Genomic DNA, 15556 nt, shown 5'->3' on the forward strand with positions numbered 1-15556 from the left:
TGTATACAGGGAACGTTTAATTTTGAAAAGTTCACTTAGTTTCAGCAGTAATGGAGTACTAATTTTTCCTGTGTGTTAAATGAAGTAGAGGAGAGAATTTTACTAGATGAATATTTTAGTTATTAGAGAGAGATTAAAAAGAAAACCTTTTTTTTTCTTTTTATTTCAGGCTCTTGTCAACTTTTCTGATTATCAGATTTTTCAAGAACTCATCAAAGGAAAAGAGGAGGACTCTTTCTTCAGGAACTCTGTTTCTCAGATGTTAAGGATTGTGGTGGAAGAGGGTTGTTCCACACAGAAGCAGGTCCTTAACTATCTAGGGGAATGCTTCAGAGTAAAACTGAATCTTACTGACTGGTACTCAAATGAGCAAGCTGCAGAGTTCCTGTTTGAGTATGTATGCTTGACCTAAACTAGATTTTTGGATAGTCTAGGGGTGTCTGTGGTTCTTAGCACTGATTGCAGTTTGGGCCAGCGACTCATCTGGGAATTGGAATGGACCTGGGGGTAGAATTTCGGTCGTGGGTAGTAGGGGACTCTTTCTTCAGGAACTCTGTTTCTCAGATGTTAAGGATTGTGGTGGAAGAGGGTTGTTCCACACAGAAGCAGCTAACTTTGCTTCTATGGTCATCCTCACCTTTCTCTTTTTATGGTAGATTTGTTTTGTTTTATTGTACTTTGTCTTGTTATTGTTGTTTTCCGATTTTTTTTTTAATTTGTTTTTAGGTTTTTGCCATAGGGCACGTGTGTTTGCCAGAGGTAGAGACAGTGAGAAATCCCCCCCAGGGACGCTGACCACACCACAGTGCCTTCTCTGTTCTCCTGCTGGGATTTTGGGCATGTACACACATGTACCTGGTGTGAATTTCAAATCATCAGGCTTAGAACTCAAACTGTGGTTTGAGTACGGGCCATGTGGGAGTCCAGTTCCTCAGCCACCATGCCCACCTGCTGGCCCCTTATTATACTGTTTAAATAAGCTTCTTTCTTTCATGAGGTGGCATGGGACCTTAGCAGGGTATTGTCACACTGTGAGCCCCTCACCTTCTAGCCAGTCAGGGTTGTCTGGTGTGTTCAGGTTGACTGGGGACCAAACCCCAGGCCTCCTACCTAGGATACCTCCGTTACTGCACTGCAGCACTGTGACCACCCGCACCACTGCAGCTGGGCCTATTGTACTTACTAACTTTTGTTGTGAAGTAATTTCAGACTTCCAGAATAATGTCCAAATAATACATTCGACATTGGCATTTATTAATTATTAATGTTGCACTGCATTTACTTTATTACTTTGTACATAGATACACATTTTTTGTACAATTTGAAAGTTGCAGGCATCATGTCCTTTTATTTCCCTAGAGCAAGGACTTTATCTTTTGTAAATAACCACTGTGTCATTATTAAAGGAACCAACTCCAGTCCAGCACTGCCCAATATATTGCCACAAGCCACATGGTGAGCATTTGAAATGTGGCCAGTGCAGCTGAGACACCGAGTTCTTTTTTTTTTTTTTTTTTAAGAGGTTTTTGCCTTAGGGTGAGTGTGCTCTCAGGAAAGAGACAGTAAGAGAGAGAGTGAGAAATGACCTCTTGGGAGGAATGCCTTCCCTTCTCCGCTCTCCTCCCAGGATCTTGGACATGCACGCGCATGCACTCATGATTCACAAGCTACCAGGGCTGGGACTCTAACCGTGGTCAGCCATGTGGAGTCCAGCAATATCACCTCTATGCCATCTGCTGCAAGTTCTCAATTTAGTTTTTTTCTTTTTGTTGGAGAGGTATTTGCTATAGGGTGTGTGCGCTCACCAGAGAGACAGAAAGTGAAAAATCACCCCCCTGGGAGGGATGGCCACACCACAACCCCTTCTCCATTCTCCTCTCAGGATCTTGGGCATGCACACACATGCACCTGGCGTGAGTTTAAGCTACCAGGTCTCAAAACCATGGTCAACATACATGGGAGTCCAGCGACATAGCCATTACGCCAACTGCTGGTCCCTCTCAATTTAATTTAATTAAATAGCCACATGTGGCTGCTTGTTACCGCATTGGCCAGCATAGCCCTAGACCTGTAACTATGTTATGTTCTTTTGCTCATGTTGCCAGGAAACATAAAAAAAAAAAAATTTTTTTTCAAAGGACTTTTACTTTAAATAAACATGAATTGGAAGCCTTGATTAGTAGGACCTTAAGTAGAATTAGCAACTGCATTGTTCAAAGGCTTTCCTTTCTGTTTTGACAGCCAGTGCATTTGTATCCACTTGAAATCCAGTACTGAAAAGTTTTACGTACTTTGCCTCATGACCCGGAAGCTCTTTGCTTTAGCCAAGGGAGAGTGCATGGAGGAGAATCCTGATAGTTTAGTGAATCAAGAAGTCCTCACACCTGGCCAGCTCTTCCTCATGTTTCTGAAGGTAAATACATGCTGCTGCTTTCACCCTGACCTCTAACCAAGAAGAGAGCTTGCCTCCTTTTTCCTGCAGCATCTCCTGGCGCGGGTTCCAGAGCCTTTGCCCATGTCTCTCTTCCTCTGCACTGTGCCTTTCTTAGGTCTTTTCTTTCGTCTCTATTTCTTTCTGCATTATGTTTTAGATCTTATAGGAGAAGAAAATGCAGTCTTTCCTACTACTTGTCAGTTGTGGGTGTTGGATCTCATTTGGGGACTTTGAGCTCTTGGCTGTTTTTGTTCTTGGGAACTCGGAGACTGCTGCTTTGAGTTCAAGTGTTCATTATGCTCATTTCTTGGATTGAAGGTATTCTGACTACTTGTTAAGAGCATTTAGGTGAAAAATTTTATGAGCTTAAAGTAGAAAAATTTGATTATGGGTCATGTAGAGCCATACGTTCTGCCCCCATCTAACCTCCCAAGGGACATTGCACAATGTGTGGATCGTTTTTGGTTGTCTTCAAAAGCTTGGGGTGGGGGAGGGGGGTTGCTGCTGACATCCAGTGGCCAGGGTTACTGCTCAGCATTCTACAGTGGCCAGGACAGGCCCTTATGACAAAGAAGTCTTCAGCCAAAACTCTGAGGCTCAGAAATCCTGCTCTGGAGTAGTTCCTATTTTCTGTCTTAGGAAATACCTGCAGGTGGCATAGTGGTTACAGTCCTGGACTCCCACATGGCCTACAGTGGTTCGAGTCCTGAACAGGCAGCTTGAAAATCATACCAAGTGCATGTATGTGTGCCCAAAATCTCAGGAGAATGGAGGAAAAGGATTTGTCCCCCAGGAGGTGATTCCTCACTGTTTCTTGTCTGGCAAGCACTCACGCCCTTAGGAGGGCAGAGGGAGCCTTACCTTTAGCAGTAGGTAGAAAAGCTGTTCAGGTTTGTGGTTCAGATGTTTTCCCTGTCAGCTATGTAATTAGTAGCCCTTAGTTATGGAGTTTATAGGATATGTGGAGTTAGTATGAAATTTTGCAATAATTAAAGCTTGCTATTTTATTTTATTTCATTTATTTATTTTAGTTTTGCTGTAGGGCGTGTGCACTTGCTGAGGAGAGACAGACAGAGAGAGAGATGAGAGATCACCTCCTAGGGGCGATGGCCACACCACAGTCCCTTTCGTCCATTTCTCTTCTTGGGACTTTGTTCATACATGTATGAACACCTGGTATGATCTTCAAGCTGCTGGGTCTGGGGCTCAAACCACGAAGTTGGCTATGTGGAACCCAGCTGCCTTAACCTCCATGCCATCTGCCGACCCCAAATCCTGCTATTTAATTCAAAGGTTTTTTTTGTTTGTTTGTTTGCTTTTCTTATTTCAGGAAAAAATGGAAGCTTGGTTAGTATCTATTAAAATAGCTTTAGATAAAAGGGCTCAGAAAACCAATGTGTCCATAAACACTGAAAATTTGATGAGGATATTCAACCTGGGAACAGACCTGACAAGACCTTTTGAATATCTTCTCGCTACTGGGAATCTGCGTTCTAAAACAGGTGAAATTAAATAGACTTTTTTTTTAGTTGTGTTTTTTAAATTGTTTGCTTGAAAATTAACTTTCTGCTTTGACTAAAGACAGATTTCATGTTGTGGTAAATTTTGACAAATGAAGAGTTTCAGTCAAGCTGTCTAGCTTAATTAAATCCAATTTTAATGACCACATGTATTTCCTGTGCTTGCTTCTAAAACACTTAGACTACTTAGAGGCTGAGGATGCCCCTCCCTAAACCAGGTGCAGCAGAACCACCTGGGAAACTGTATTAGTTTCGTTTTGTTTTTAGAGATTTTTGCTATAGGGTGCATGTGTTCGCTGGAGAGACAGAGAGAGCCAGAAAGCAAGAAATTGTCCCACATGGGGGTTGGCCATGGCATAATATCTTCTCCTTCATTTTCCTCTTGAGATTTTGGGCACACACACACCCAGAGTTCATTTTAAACCACCAGGTCTGGGACTCAAATCGCAGCTGGCCACATGGGAGTCCAGTACCTTTACCACTATACAACCTGGAAAACTTTAAAGTTATCATTAGAGGCCCAGAAATCCCCCCTCCACCCAGATACTACTAATGCAGGATATTTTGGTTAGCATGCCAGCAGCTATTTGTATATTATTCAGTTCTCTCAGATGAATTTAAGTACTTGCTGTTCTATTGCTCATTTTTTTTTCTTTTTTAAAGAGAGATTTTTGCTATAGGGTATGTGAGCTCGCCAGAGAAACAGAAAGCAAGAAATCACCCTCCTGGAGGAATAACTACACCACAATTCCTTCTCCACCATCTCCTCTGGGGATTTTGGGCATGTACACACACGAGCTTGGTGTGTTTCAAGCTGCCTGGTCCAGGAATCTAACCACGGTCAGCCGCGCGGGAGTCCAGTGACATAACCATCACGCCATCCGCTGGTTCCTCTATTGCTCTTTTAATGCTATCAACCAAAGGAGGTAGTGGTAGAGGAGATAGTTGGTGCTAATATGATTTTTGAAACCTGGTTTGTTTTTGTCTTTTTTTTCTCTCTATCTTTGGTAAATTCTTTCCAGTCATCAGAACTAATAGGGTAATGGGGCTGGCAGGTGGCATGGTAGCTAAGGGCGCTGGACTCCCACATGGTTGATTATGGTTCAAGTCCCGGACCTAGTGGCTTTCTTTTTTTCTTTTCCCTCTTTTATCTCTCTCTCTCAACTCTGTCCCTCTCTGGTCAAATTAAAATAAATAAACAAACAAAGTTAAATGAAATAATTCTTTAAAAAAAAAAAAACTAATAGGAATAGCAGTTAGTGTGATGGCTATGTTGCTGGACTCCCACGTAGTCGACTGTGGTTCGCGTCCCGGACCCAGTGGCTTAAAACTCACGCCGGGCGTGTGTGCGTGCGTGCCCAAGATCCCGAGAGGAGAATAGAGGAGAAGGGATTGCGGTGTGACCATCCCCCCGGGGGGGGCGATTTCTCGCTTTCTGTCTCTATGTCTCTGTCTGTCTGGCGAGCACACGCACCCTATAGCAAAAACCTCTCCAAAAAAAAAAGAAAAAAAAAGAACTAATAGAGTAAATATCATCATAACCTACTCTGATTGAAAAAGTGTTTTAAAGTTTTATCAGCAGAACCTCAGAAATGGATCTTTCCTTTTAAAAGTTTGGCCCATTTTTGAATGACTATTATCTTATTAAGGTCTTGGCTTCCTGCAAGATTCTGGACTTTGCGTTGTGGCTGACAAGCTAAACTTCGTACGCTATCTCTCCCATTTCCGCTGTGTGCACAGAGGGGCTGATTTTGCCAAGATGAGGACCACTACAGTCCGCAGGCTGCTGCCGGAGTCCTGGGGCTTCCTCTGTCCTGTGCACACCCCAGATGGGGAGCCCTGTGGCCTGATGAACCACTTAACTGCCATATGTGAGGTCGTCACGCAGTTCGTATACACGACATCAATTCCAGCTTTGCTCTGCAACTTGGGTATGTGTCGCTCAGCGATGAGCTGTCTTGTTTAGTTATATGATTTTTACAGTGGCAAACCACTGCATTGTGTTTCTTTGGGGGATTCAGCAGGTGATTCCGGCAGGAATTACTTTTAACTCTTTTATGCAGGAGTTAGGCTGCTTTCTTGGCTTCTCTGCTAAAGGTCATATGCATCCTTTGAAAGTGAAAACAGGAGAGATTATTAAATATCGCAGGTTTTTGTTTTTTCTTTACAAAATGTTATTAAAGTACTTGAACTGGATCAAAAGTTAATACTAAAAATGTAGAAACTATCATACCTTTTGGTCACTTTTCTCATCTCTGTTAGTGGACTAAATAAAAGGTGTTGATTCTCAAGAAGCTGATTAAAAAGGAGGCTGTCCAATGTACCCTTGTGTCATCAGATACATACCTTCTGTTCCTTACAGCCTTGCTGCCACTGTCTGCTTTGACTGGGAAATTCTCATAATATTTTTCGTTCGGTATTTGGTTTGAGTTTACCTTTCCATTTAAAAACATCAGTTTTGGGACCAGCAGTTACCATAATGGCTATGTCGCTGGACTCCCATGTATCCGACCATGGTTCAAGTCCTGGACCCAATGGCTTAAACTCATGCCAAGCACGTGTGCATGTGTACCCAAGATCCTGAGAGGAGAATGGAGGAGAAGGGATTGTGGCGTGGCCATCCCCCCTTGGGGGTGATTTCTCGCTTTCTGTCTCTCTATGTCTTCCTGTCTTTCTGGTGAGCGAACATGCCCTATAGCAAAAAACCTCAAATAAATAAATGTATAAATAAAATAAAAACATCAGTCTTTCCTATAGTCCTCCATTCCTGGGGTTCTTTACTTGTGATTCTGAAGCCAGAAGTGTTCTGTGTCTTTGATGATCTTCAATCCACAGACAGGATTGAAGTTTATACAGCAAAACTTGCAGTTCATGGGGATCAGGTAATAGGTATTCCCCAAGCAACCAGAAAGGCACTGAATCAAGGGTCAAGGCATTAATTTTTTTTTTCTTTTGTTAGAGAGGTTTTTGCTATAGGGCCCTTTTGCTTGCCAGAAAGACAGAGAGAGACAGAGAGACAGAAAACGAGAAATAATCCCCAAGGAGAATGGCCCCGCTGCAATCCCTTCTCCTCCATTCTCCTCTTGGGATCTTGGGCACACACGTGCCCAGCATGAGTTTAAGCCACCAGGTCTGGACTCAAACCATGATCGACTACATGGGAGTCCAGTGACACAGCCATTACACCAACTGGTGATCCCAAGGCATTAATTCTTAAAAGTGTTTCTTGGGCTAGCAGGTGGCACCATGGTTAAGGGTGCTGGACTCCCACATGGCTGACTGCAGTTTGAGTCCCAGACCTGGTGGCTTGCTTTCTCACTTTTTCTCTCTCTCTTGCCCACCCCCCATCATATTAAAATCAATCAATCAATCAATCAATAAAGTGGTTCTGCCAATTAGGGAGTTGCCTATGAGAAGAGCAAATAACCAAGAAACATACTCAAGATTCAGAGAGATAACCAGTGTAATTTGTATGCTCGCCTTCCTCAAGAAAAGGTATAATTTTGTTTGCTTCCCCTGATTAAAGATGTCAGAAGTCTAGGAGAGGGTAGAAAGGAACAAAGAGAAAGGTAGAGAGATAGGGGCCAAGTAGTGGTGCAATAGTAAAATTTGACATTCTGTGAAGCGACCCTCATAGGAAGGTTGCCAGTTCCAGTCTGGAGACCCTTTACTACGCCAGGAACACATGCTTCTGTGACCAAGGCTGGGGACTGGGGGTAGATTGTGGCATCATGACCCTGTTGTGGTGGTGTGTCTCTGTGTCTTTTTTCTCTCTCATGAATGGAATAAATAAGCTTTAAAAAAATAAAAGAAGTGGAGATGTAGAAAATATATCCCACGTCAGAAGAAAATATTAGAAGAGTCATTTGCTCTGGCCTGGGGCATAAGACAGACTAGAAGATGCTAACTGGGGTCGGCAGGTAGCGTGGTGGTTAAGGGTACTGGACTTCCACGTGGCCAACCGTGATTCGAGCCTCAGACCTCGTGGCTTGCTTTCTCATTCCCTCTCCCCACCTCCACCACCCATCTCTCTCTGGTCAAATTAAAAGAAAGAAAGAGAGAGAGAAAGAAAGAATAATTTTTTTAAAAAAGATGCTAAGTAACTTTTGGATAGAGATAATCACATTAGAATGAATCGAGAACCTCCACTACTCTAAACTACTTGCTGTTTTAAGAAGGTATTCATGGAAGAGTGTTCTTTTTCACTTAATACAGTTGATTCTTGTTATTTGCAGTCCTTGTGTTCCATAAGTCACCACCAACAGCGAATTTTCAAATACTGAACCATTGCTGCCAGGGGAAGTGCAGGGGTGGGTACCTGCAGGTCTCTGGTTGTGACATTTCATCAGTTGATCTATACATAGCCTTGTTTAATGTGCATTTCTTTTGGAAGATACTTTATTCAGTACATATGGTTGGTGCATTATCCTCGCCCTCTCAGCCAACAACTGTACGCTAGTTACCTGGCACATTCTTCTCTGTAAGGTATGTCAGGTGCTTTAGCTTAGGAACAGTAGACATACTGTCGCACGATGTTTGAGGGCCATTTTAAACAGTAAAATCACCAAAAAAAACAATATAATGCAAAAAAAAAAAAGCAAACTGAGTGGACTGTGAAGAAGACATTCATAAACAGAATTGAAATAAGAGGGCAGAGTCTTGCTTTGTTTAACTTCAGTGGGAACTTGTCCTCAAGTAATCTTAAAATAATTCCCCTAGTGTTGATTTTGTGGTTATAGTAAAATGAGGCAAGTAGGCAAATTTGCAAATCTAGAATCTATAACTAATGAAGATGAATAGTAACTAGATTTTTTTAAAGAATTATTTTTATTTAATTTTATTATTCATTCATTTTATTTTTATTTGACCTGAGAGAGAGACATACACAGAGAGAGAAAGAGGGAAAGTGAGAGAGCAAGCTGCCAGGTCCGGGACTCAAACTGTGGGCAGCCATGTGGGAGTGTCCAGTGCCTTAGCCACCACACCATCTGCTGGTCCCCAATAGTAACTAGATTATTTATTTATTTATTTACATTTTTTTGGAGAGGTTTTTGCTATAGGGCTCGTGCGCTCGCCAGACAGAGACAAAGAGACAGAAAGCGAGAAATCACCCCCCAGGGCCACACCGCAGTCCCTTCTCCTCCATTCTCCTCTCGGGATCTTGGGCACGCATGCACACATGCCTGGTGTGAGTTTAAGCTGCCGGGTCCGGGACATGAACTGTGGTCGACTACGTGGAGTCCAGTGACATAGCCATTGCGCTAACTGCAGGTCCCGCCAATAGTAACTAGATTTTTTGAGGGAAGTGTTATATATGTACATAGCCCAAAAACCAGAATATAAAGGAGTATAGAGTGAAAGGCCTCCCTTGTATCCCTCCCCACAGCTATTCTCCTCAGAGGCAATCAGAGTTTCTAGTGTCTTGTGTGTCTTTGGAGAAGTGGTTTAAAGTTAGACATGGTGCAATAACAAACCTGTTTCAGAGTCAAAATTAGTTAGATATCTTATTGAATAAGCAGTTGTTGAACCCATCTGGAGGGAACTTGAAATGTCAAATAAAACAGTCAGATGTGATCATTTTGTCGTTCCCTCCGCCAGGGGTCACCCCGGTTGATGGAGCTCCACATCGCCCGTACAGTGAGTGCTACCCTGTCCTGCTGGATGGCGTCATGGTGGGCTGGGTGGATAAGGAGCTTGCTCCTGGTGTTGCAGATTCTCTCCGTCATTTTAAGGTGAGCTTAAGTCCTCGTGAGCTGTACTGGCCCTTTTCCTTAGTTTTTGTTTGTTTTAGTTTTTTGCTGTAGGTTGCATGCACTCACTGGAAAACAGAGAGGTAAAGTGAGAAAACAGCCCCAGCAGGGATGGCTATGCCGTAGTCCCCACTCCTCCGTTCTGTTGGGATTTGGGGCACACATGCACCTGTGCCTGGCATGTTTTTCAAGCTTCTAAGTTTGGGACTTGAACCACACATTTGGCCATGTGGGATCCAGTGCCTTAACCATCATGCCATCTGCTGAACTCCTCCTTAGGGTTTCAGTCCTTCTCCACTTGTTGCAGTACCCCCAGGGGAGTCAGGAGTGGTTAAGCAGTGGGTTCAAACCTGTGGCAGTGTCGTCTTTGGTTTGACCTCATCAGTTGGAGTCAGTGACATGTCTTTGACCCATATGCCTTTCTTCATAGTTTCTTCAAGGCCCCAATCTGCTTACCTAACAAATTTTTAACTCTTCATTACTTGTTAATATTAATAACATGTAGAGAACTCAAAATAGCAGACAGTTCAGTAATATTAAACATATGGAAGATAGAAGTCAAACTATTCCTTCTAGGTCTTAGAAACAAATATTTTTAATGTCCAGTGGAATGGCACTCTTTGAATAACTTACCCTTTTAAGTTCCTCCTGTCAGAGTCTTTGTTGCTTAGATGGTGGCTCCTACTGTTGTTCCTCATGGCAGGATTCAGGAAAGCATTGTAGGGAGCCCATGGTGTGGATTTGTCCTATGACTTGTGGTGCTATCTTTGCTCCTTTATAGGTTGTGTGCTTTCATTTCATTCCCTGTACAGTTACTGTTTTTCTCTGTAACAATAACTTGTGAAGGTCCTTTACTTCATCACATGTTCACCCACCGGTTGATGAATCCTTTGCTAAGGTACTGTCATTCTGTCGGTGTCTTTGCTGAGTTACTATTGTAATAGTTTCTAACTTCATTTTTAAACTTCATTGTTTTGTGTTTATTAGTTGATATTCCACAAGGGAGAACTTTCTCTTCTCTTCTGTTTATTTGGTCATTTATTTATATGAAGATGGATTTATAGATGCATATTTTATTTCATGTATATTTTATTACTAGAATTTATTTTGATACTCAGATTATATCAGATTTGGTCAGTGGGAACCCCTCTACACTGGCTCCTGTGAGGAATTTGGTTTTGTTTTGATAAATATATCACTTTAAATATTCTTTTTTAAGAGAAGCTCTTTTCTAAAAGAATTATTTTATTTAACTTTATTTATTTTAATTTGACCAAGGAAGGACAAAGAAAGAGAGAGAGAGAGAGAGAGGAAAATTGAGAAAGCAAGCCACCAGGTCTGGGACTCGAACCACCGTATACCATGTGAGAGTCTAGTGCCTTTAACCACCATGCCACCTGCCAGCCCCTAAATAGTTTTTTTAATGCCAGAGGACATGTGTGTTTGCCAGAGAGAGTGAAAGCGGCCCCCTGCTGGTGGGATGCAGTTACACCACTACCCCTTTTTCTCCTTTTTTCCATCTTTTCAGGATTTTAGGCACATGCCCACATTTTTGGTATGTTTTTTGAACCACCAGGGCTGTGACTCAAATCCACAGTTGGCTATATGGGATATGATTCTCTTAATCACTCTGCCATAGGGCCACTCTGACCACCTTAACTATTTTAACTGGCATTACGTACCTTCATATTGAGGAACGGCAGGTGGCACAGTAGTTAAAGCGCTGGACTCCCACATGGCCGATCACAGTTTGAATCCCAGATTTGGCAGCTTGCTTTCTCACTCTCCCTCTCCCTCTCTCTCTGTCTCTGGTAAATTGAGGAAGAATAATAATAAATAAAATTAAATAAATCTTTAATGGGACCAGCAGTTAGCGTAATGGCTATGTCACTGGACTCCCACGTAACCGACTGCAGTTCGAGTCCCGGACCCAGTGGCTTAAACTCATGCCGGGCGTGTGTGCATGTATGCCCAAGATCCTGAGAGGAGAATGGAGGAGAAGGGATTGCGGCGTGGCCATCCCCGCTGCGGGGTGATTTCTGGCTTCCTGTCTCTATGTCTCTCTGTCTTTATGGCGAGCGCATGCGCCCTATAGCAAAAACCTCTCCCAAAAAAAAGAAAAATAAAAACCTTCATATTGTTATGCAGATATCACCACCATCTATCTCTAGAACTTTTCATCATCTCAAACTGAAACTCTGTATTAAACAATACCTCCTTCCCCTCTCTAAATCCTGCTAATCATCATCTTACTTTTTTTTTTTCTTAATTTCTAGAGGGTGTGCACACTTACCGGAGAGAAAGAGGAAAGAGAAAGTACTCCAAAATGGGGCATGGTCATACCATAACTACTTCTCTTTCATTTCTCTGTCCTGTTGGGATTTTGCACACATTTTCAAGCCACCTGGTCTGGGGCTTAAACAATGGTCGGTCATGTAGGATTCAGGTGATGACCAGTAGGCTATGGAGCTGGCCCCACCATCTTACTTCCTGTCTCTGAATTTGACTGTTATGCACAATTCCTATCAGTGGAATCACAATATTTCTCCTTTTGTGTCTGGTTTATTTTACTTAGAATTATGCTTTTGAGGTTTTTTGTTTTTTTTTTTTAATTAGCCTTTGTTTCAAACTTTATTCCCAGATTTCTTAATTAGCAGCAAAGAATGAATTACATATAAGCGAAAACTTGAAAGGGTGCTGTAGTTTCCAGGAGGCTTGGGCCTAAAAGCATTAGAGATCTAGATTTTATCAGACCCATTTTTAAAAAAAGCAATTCTTAAAAATAGTCGTAATGTAAAATAGCAGCTCCCAGAAATTTCTTAAAGAACTTGAATCAGGGACCAACAGTTGGCGTAATGGCTATGTTGCTGGATTCCCATGTAATTGACCATGGTTCACGTCCTGGACCCGGTGGCTTAAAACTCACGCCAAGTGCGTGTGCGTGCGTGCCCAAGATCCCGAGAGGAGAATGGAGAAGGGATTGCGACGTGGCCATCCCCCCGGGGGGTGATTTCTCGCTTTCTGTCTCCCTGTCTCTGTCTGTCTTTCTGGCGAGCGCACGCACCCTATAGCAAAAACCTCTCCAAAAAAAAAAAAAGAAGAACTTGAATCAATTCAGTGTACCTCATTCTTGGAAGCTTCATCAGAATTCTCCATGAGATCTGGTCTGCTATGAAAACATCTGGCTCTTGTGCTTTCTTTGGAGGTAGTTTCCTAATACTTTTTGTTTTCTTTTTCTTTTTTTTAATAGGTTTTTGCCATAGGGCACATGTACTCACTGGAGAGAGACAGAGAGAAGGAAAGTAAGAAATCACTTCCCAGGGAGGATGACCATACCACAGTCCCTTCTCCTAGGATTTTGGCGTGCATCCATATGTATCCAGTGTGATTTTTAAGCCGCTCAAACCACAGTCAGACATGTGGTTGACCACCATGCCACCTGCTAGCCCCGTTTTTTAAAAAAAATCTTACTAGAGGGAACCAGCAGGTGGCGTGGTGGTTAAGGTGCTGGACATTCCCCCATGGCTGACCACACAGTTCATGTCCCGGACCTGTTGGCTCACTTTCTCACTTTCCTCTCTCTCTACGTCTCTCTCTGGTCAAATTATAATAAATGAATGAATAAATAAAATTAAATAAAGATAATTCTTTAAAAAAAATCTTACTGGAGGGACCAGCAGGTGGTGTGGTTAAGGCACTGGACACTCCCTCATGGCTGACTGTGGTTTGAGTCCTGGACCTGGTGGCTTGCTTTCCCACTTTCCCTCTCTCTTTCTCTCTCTGTGTCTCTCACTAGTCAATTAAAAATAAATGAATGAAGGACCAGCGGTTGGTGTGGTGGTTAAAGGTGCTGGATTCCTACATGGGCAACTTCCATATGAGTCCTGGACCTGGCAGCTTGCTCTCTTGCTTTCTCTTTCTCTCTCTCTCTATGTCTGGCCAAATTTAAAATAAATAATAACAATAACAACAAATGGAAATAAATAAATAATTCTTAAAAATAAATGGATGAATAAATAAAATTGAATAATTATTTTAAAAAAAAATCTTGCTAGAGGGCTTGTGCATTGCAAGAGAGAGACATGGGGGGAGAGAGAAAGCACTTCCCAATAAGGCATAGTCATGGTTCAATCCCCTCTTCTCCATTTTTTCATCTTATTGGGACTTTGGGCACTCATGTACACCTTCCTGGCATGTTTCTTAAGCTGCTGAATCCAGGACTCTAAGCACCTGGTTAGCACTCCATGCCACGGGGCCAGCTCTGTGCTTTTATTTCTACTATGGAAATTGAACTTTAAGCTTTTTATCTCAATTGAAGTTTGTTTTGGTAACCTGCATTTTGTCCATTTCATTATGACTTCATAGATATTCATTTTGTAAACATTTTGTCTCAGTGGTCCTGCCCCTTATCCTTTCTTAGACAATATATTGTATTTCTTTTCCTTGCCTCCCTTTTCTTCTTGATTATATTAAATAGTAGATACTGGCTTTTTAAAAAGAGTTACTTAATTAAATTAATTAATTATTATTATTTTAAATTTGACCAGAGAGAGAGGGAAAGAAAGAAAGCAAGCTGCCAGGTCTGGGACTCGAGCTGTGGTCACCATGTGGGAGTCTAGTACCTTAACCATCACACTGCCTCTCAGCCCTGTGGATATTGGTTTTTAAAAACCAAAAGTAGGGGGCCATTCTGTAGCATGGTAGTTGAGGTGCTGGATTCCCACATGGCCAACCATGATTTGAGTCCTGGACCCAGCAACGTGAAGATCCTAAGAGGTGCATGTGCATGCTCGCCCAAAATCCCAAAAGGAGAATGGAGGCGAGGAGATGAGACGTGGCCATTCCATAGCAAGGTGATTTCTCACTTTGCCTCTCTCTGTCTCTCTCTCTCTCACTTCCTGGCAAGTACACACTCCCTGTAGCAAAAACCTAAAAAAAAAATAATAAATTGATCCTTATCTGTACTCTTGATCTCATTCTAGATTTTTTTTTTTTTTTTTTTTTTTTTGGGAGCAACTAGAGAAAAACAAAGAGAGGAAGTGAGAAAGTACTCTCTGGAGGGAATGGCTATGCCACAATGCCTTCTCCATTCTATTCTTGGGATTTGGAGCACACATGCACATGTGCCTTTTATATTTCTCAAGCTGCTGGGTCCAGGATGTGAACCACATAGTTGGCCATTTGGGACCCAGCATCTTAACCATGACACTACCTGCTGACCCCTAGATTTTATCTTCATTATAATTTCTTGTGCTTTCTTTTGGTTTACTTGTTCTGTTTTTTAGTTTTTGAGTTGAAAGTTTAATTATTTGCCCAGCCCACAGTGGCACATACTACTGGGATGCTGTGTTCTGCTGTCTGGCACCACATGGGAGACATGGGTTCAATTCCTGGTCCAACCTGCAGTGGCATGCACCTGTAATCCCAGCAACTAAGGAGGCTGAGGCAGGAGGACCATGAGTTTAAGGCTGACCTGCACAAAATAGCAAAATTATGTCTAAAAAAAGAGCCTGTGCAGTGATGCCTACCTGTAGTAACTGTAGGCTGAGGCAGGAGGATTAAGACACAAAACCCTTGGCACCAGCAGTTGGCATAATGGCTATGGTGCTGGACTCCCATGTAGTTGACCACAGTTCATGTCCTGGACCCAGTGGCTTGAACTAACGCCGGGCATGCGTGTGTGCGTGCCCAAGATCCTGAGAGGAGAATGGAGGACAAGGGATTGCAGTGTGGCCATCCTCCCTAGGGGGTGATTTCTCGCTTTCTCTCTGTCTCTCTCTGTCTTTCTGGTGAACGCACCCGATGTATAGCAAAAACCCCTCCCCCCCCCAAAAAAAAAAGACACAAAACCA

General features: G+C 42.6%; 1 protein-coding gene across 1 annotated transcript in view; it reads left to right on the plus strand.

Annotated features, from left to right (window-relative positions):
- The window catches only part of POLR1B (RNA polymerase I subunit B), a 31301-nt gene that overhangs the window by 8230 nt on the left and 7515 nt on the right, over positions 1-15556 (plus strand). The window contains exons 6-10 of the mRNA XM_006156652.3: positions 170-393; positions 2242-2413; positions 3765-3936; positions 5604-5885; positions 9553-9686. Coding sequence (XP_006156714.1) covers positions 170-393; positions 2242-2413; positions 3765-3936; positions 5604-5885; positions 9553-9686 — 984 coding nt within the window. The remainder of the gene's footprint in view (positions 1-169; positions 394-2241; positions 2414-3764; positions 3937-5603; positions 5886-9552; positions 9687-15556) is intronic.

The sequence above is a fragment of the Tupaia chinensis genome, unplaced genomic scaffold (assembly GCF_000334495.1).
Source record: "Tupaia chinensis unplaced genomic scaffold, TupChi_1.0 Scaffold000511_1, whole genome shotgun sequence".
Lineage (NCBI taxonomy): Eukaryota > Metazoa > Chordata > Mammalia > Scandentia > Tupaiidae > Tupaia > Tupaia belangeri.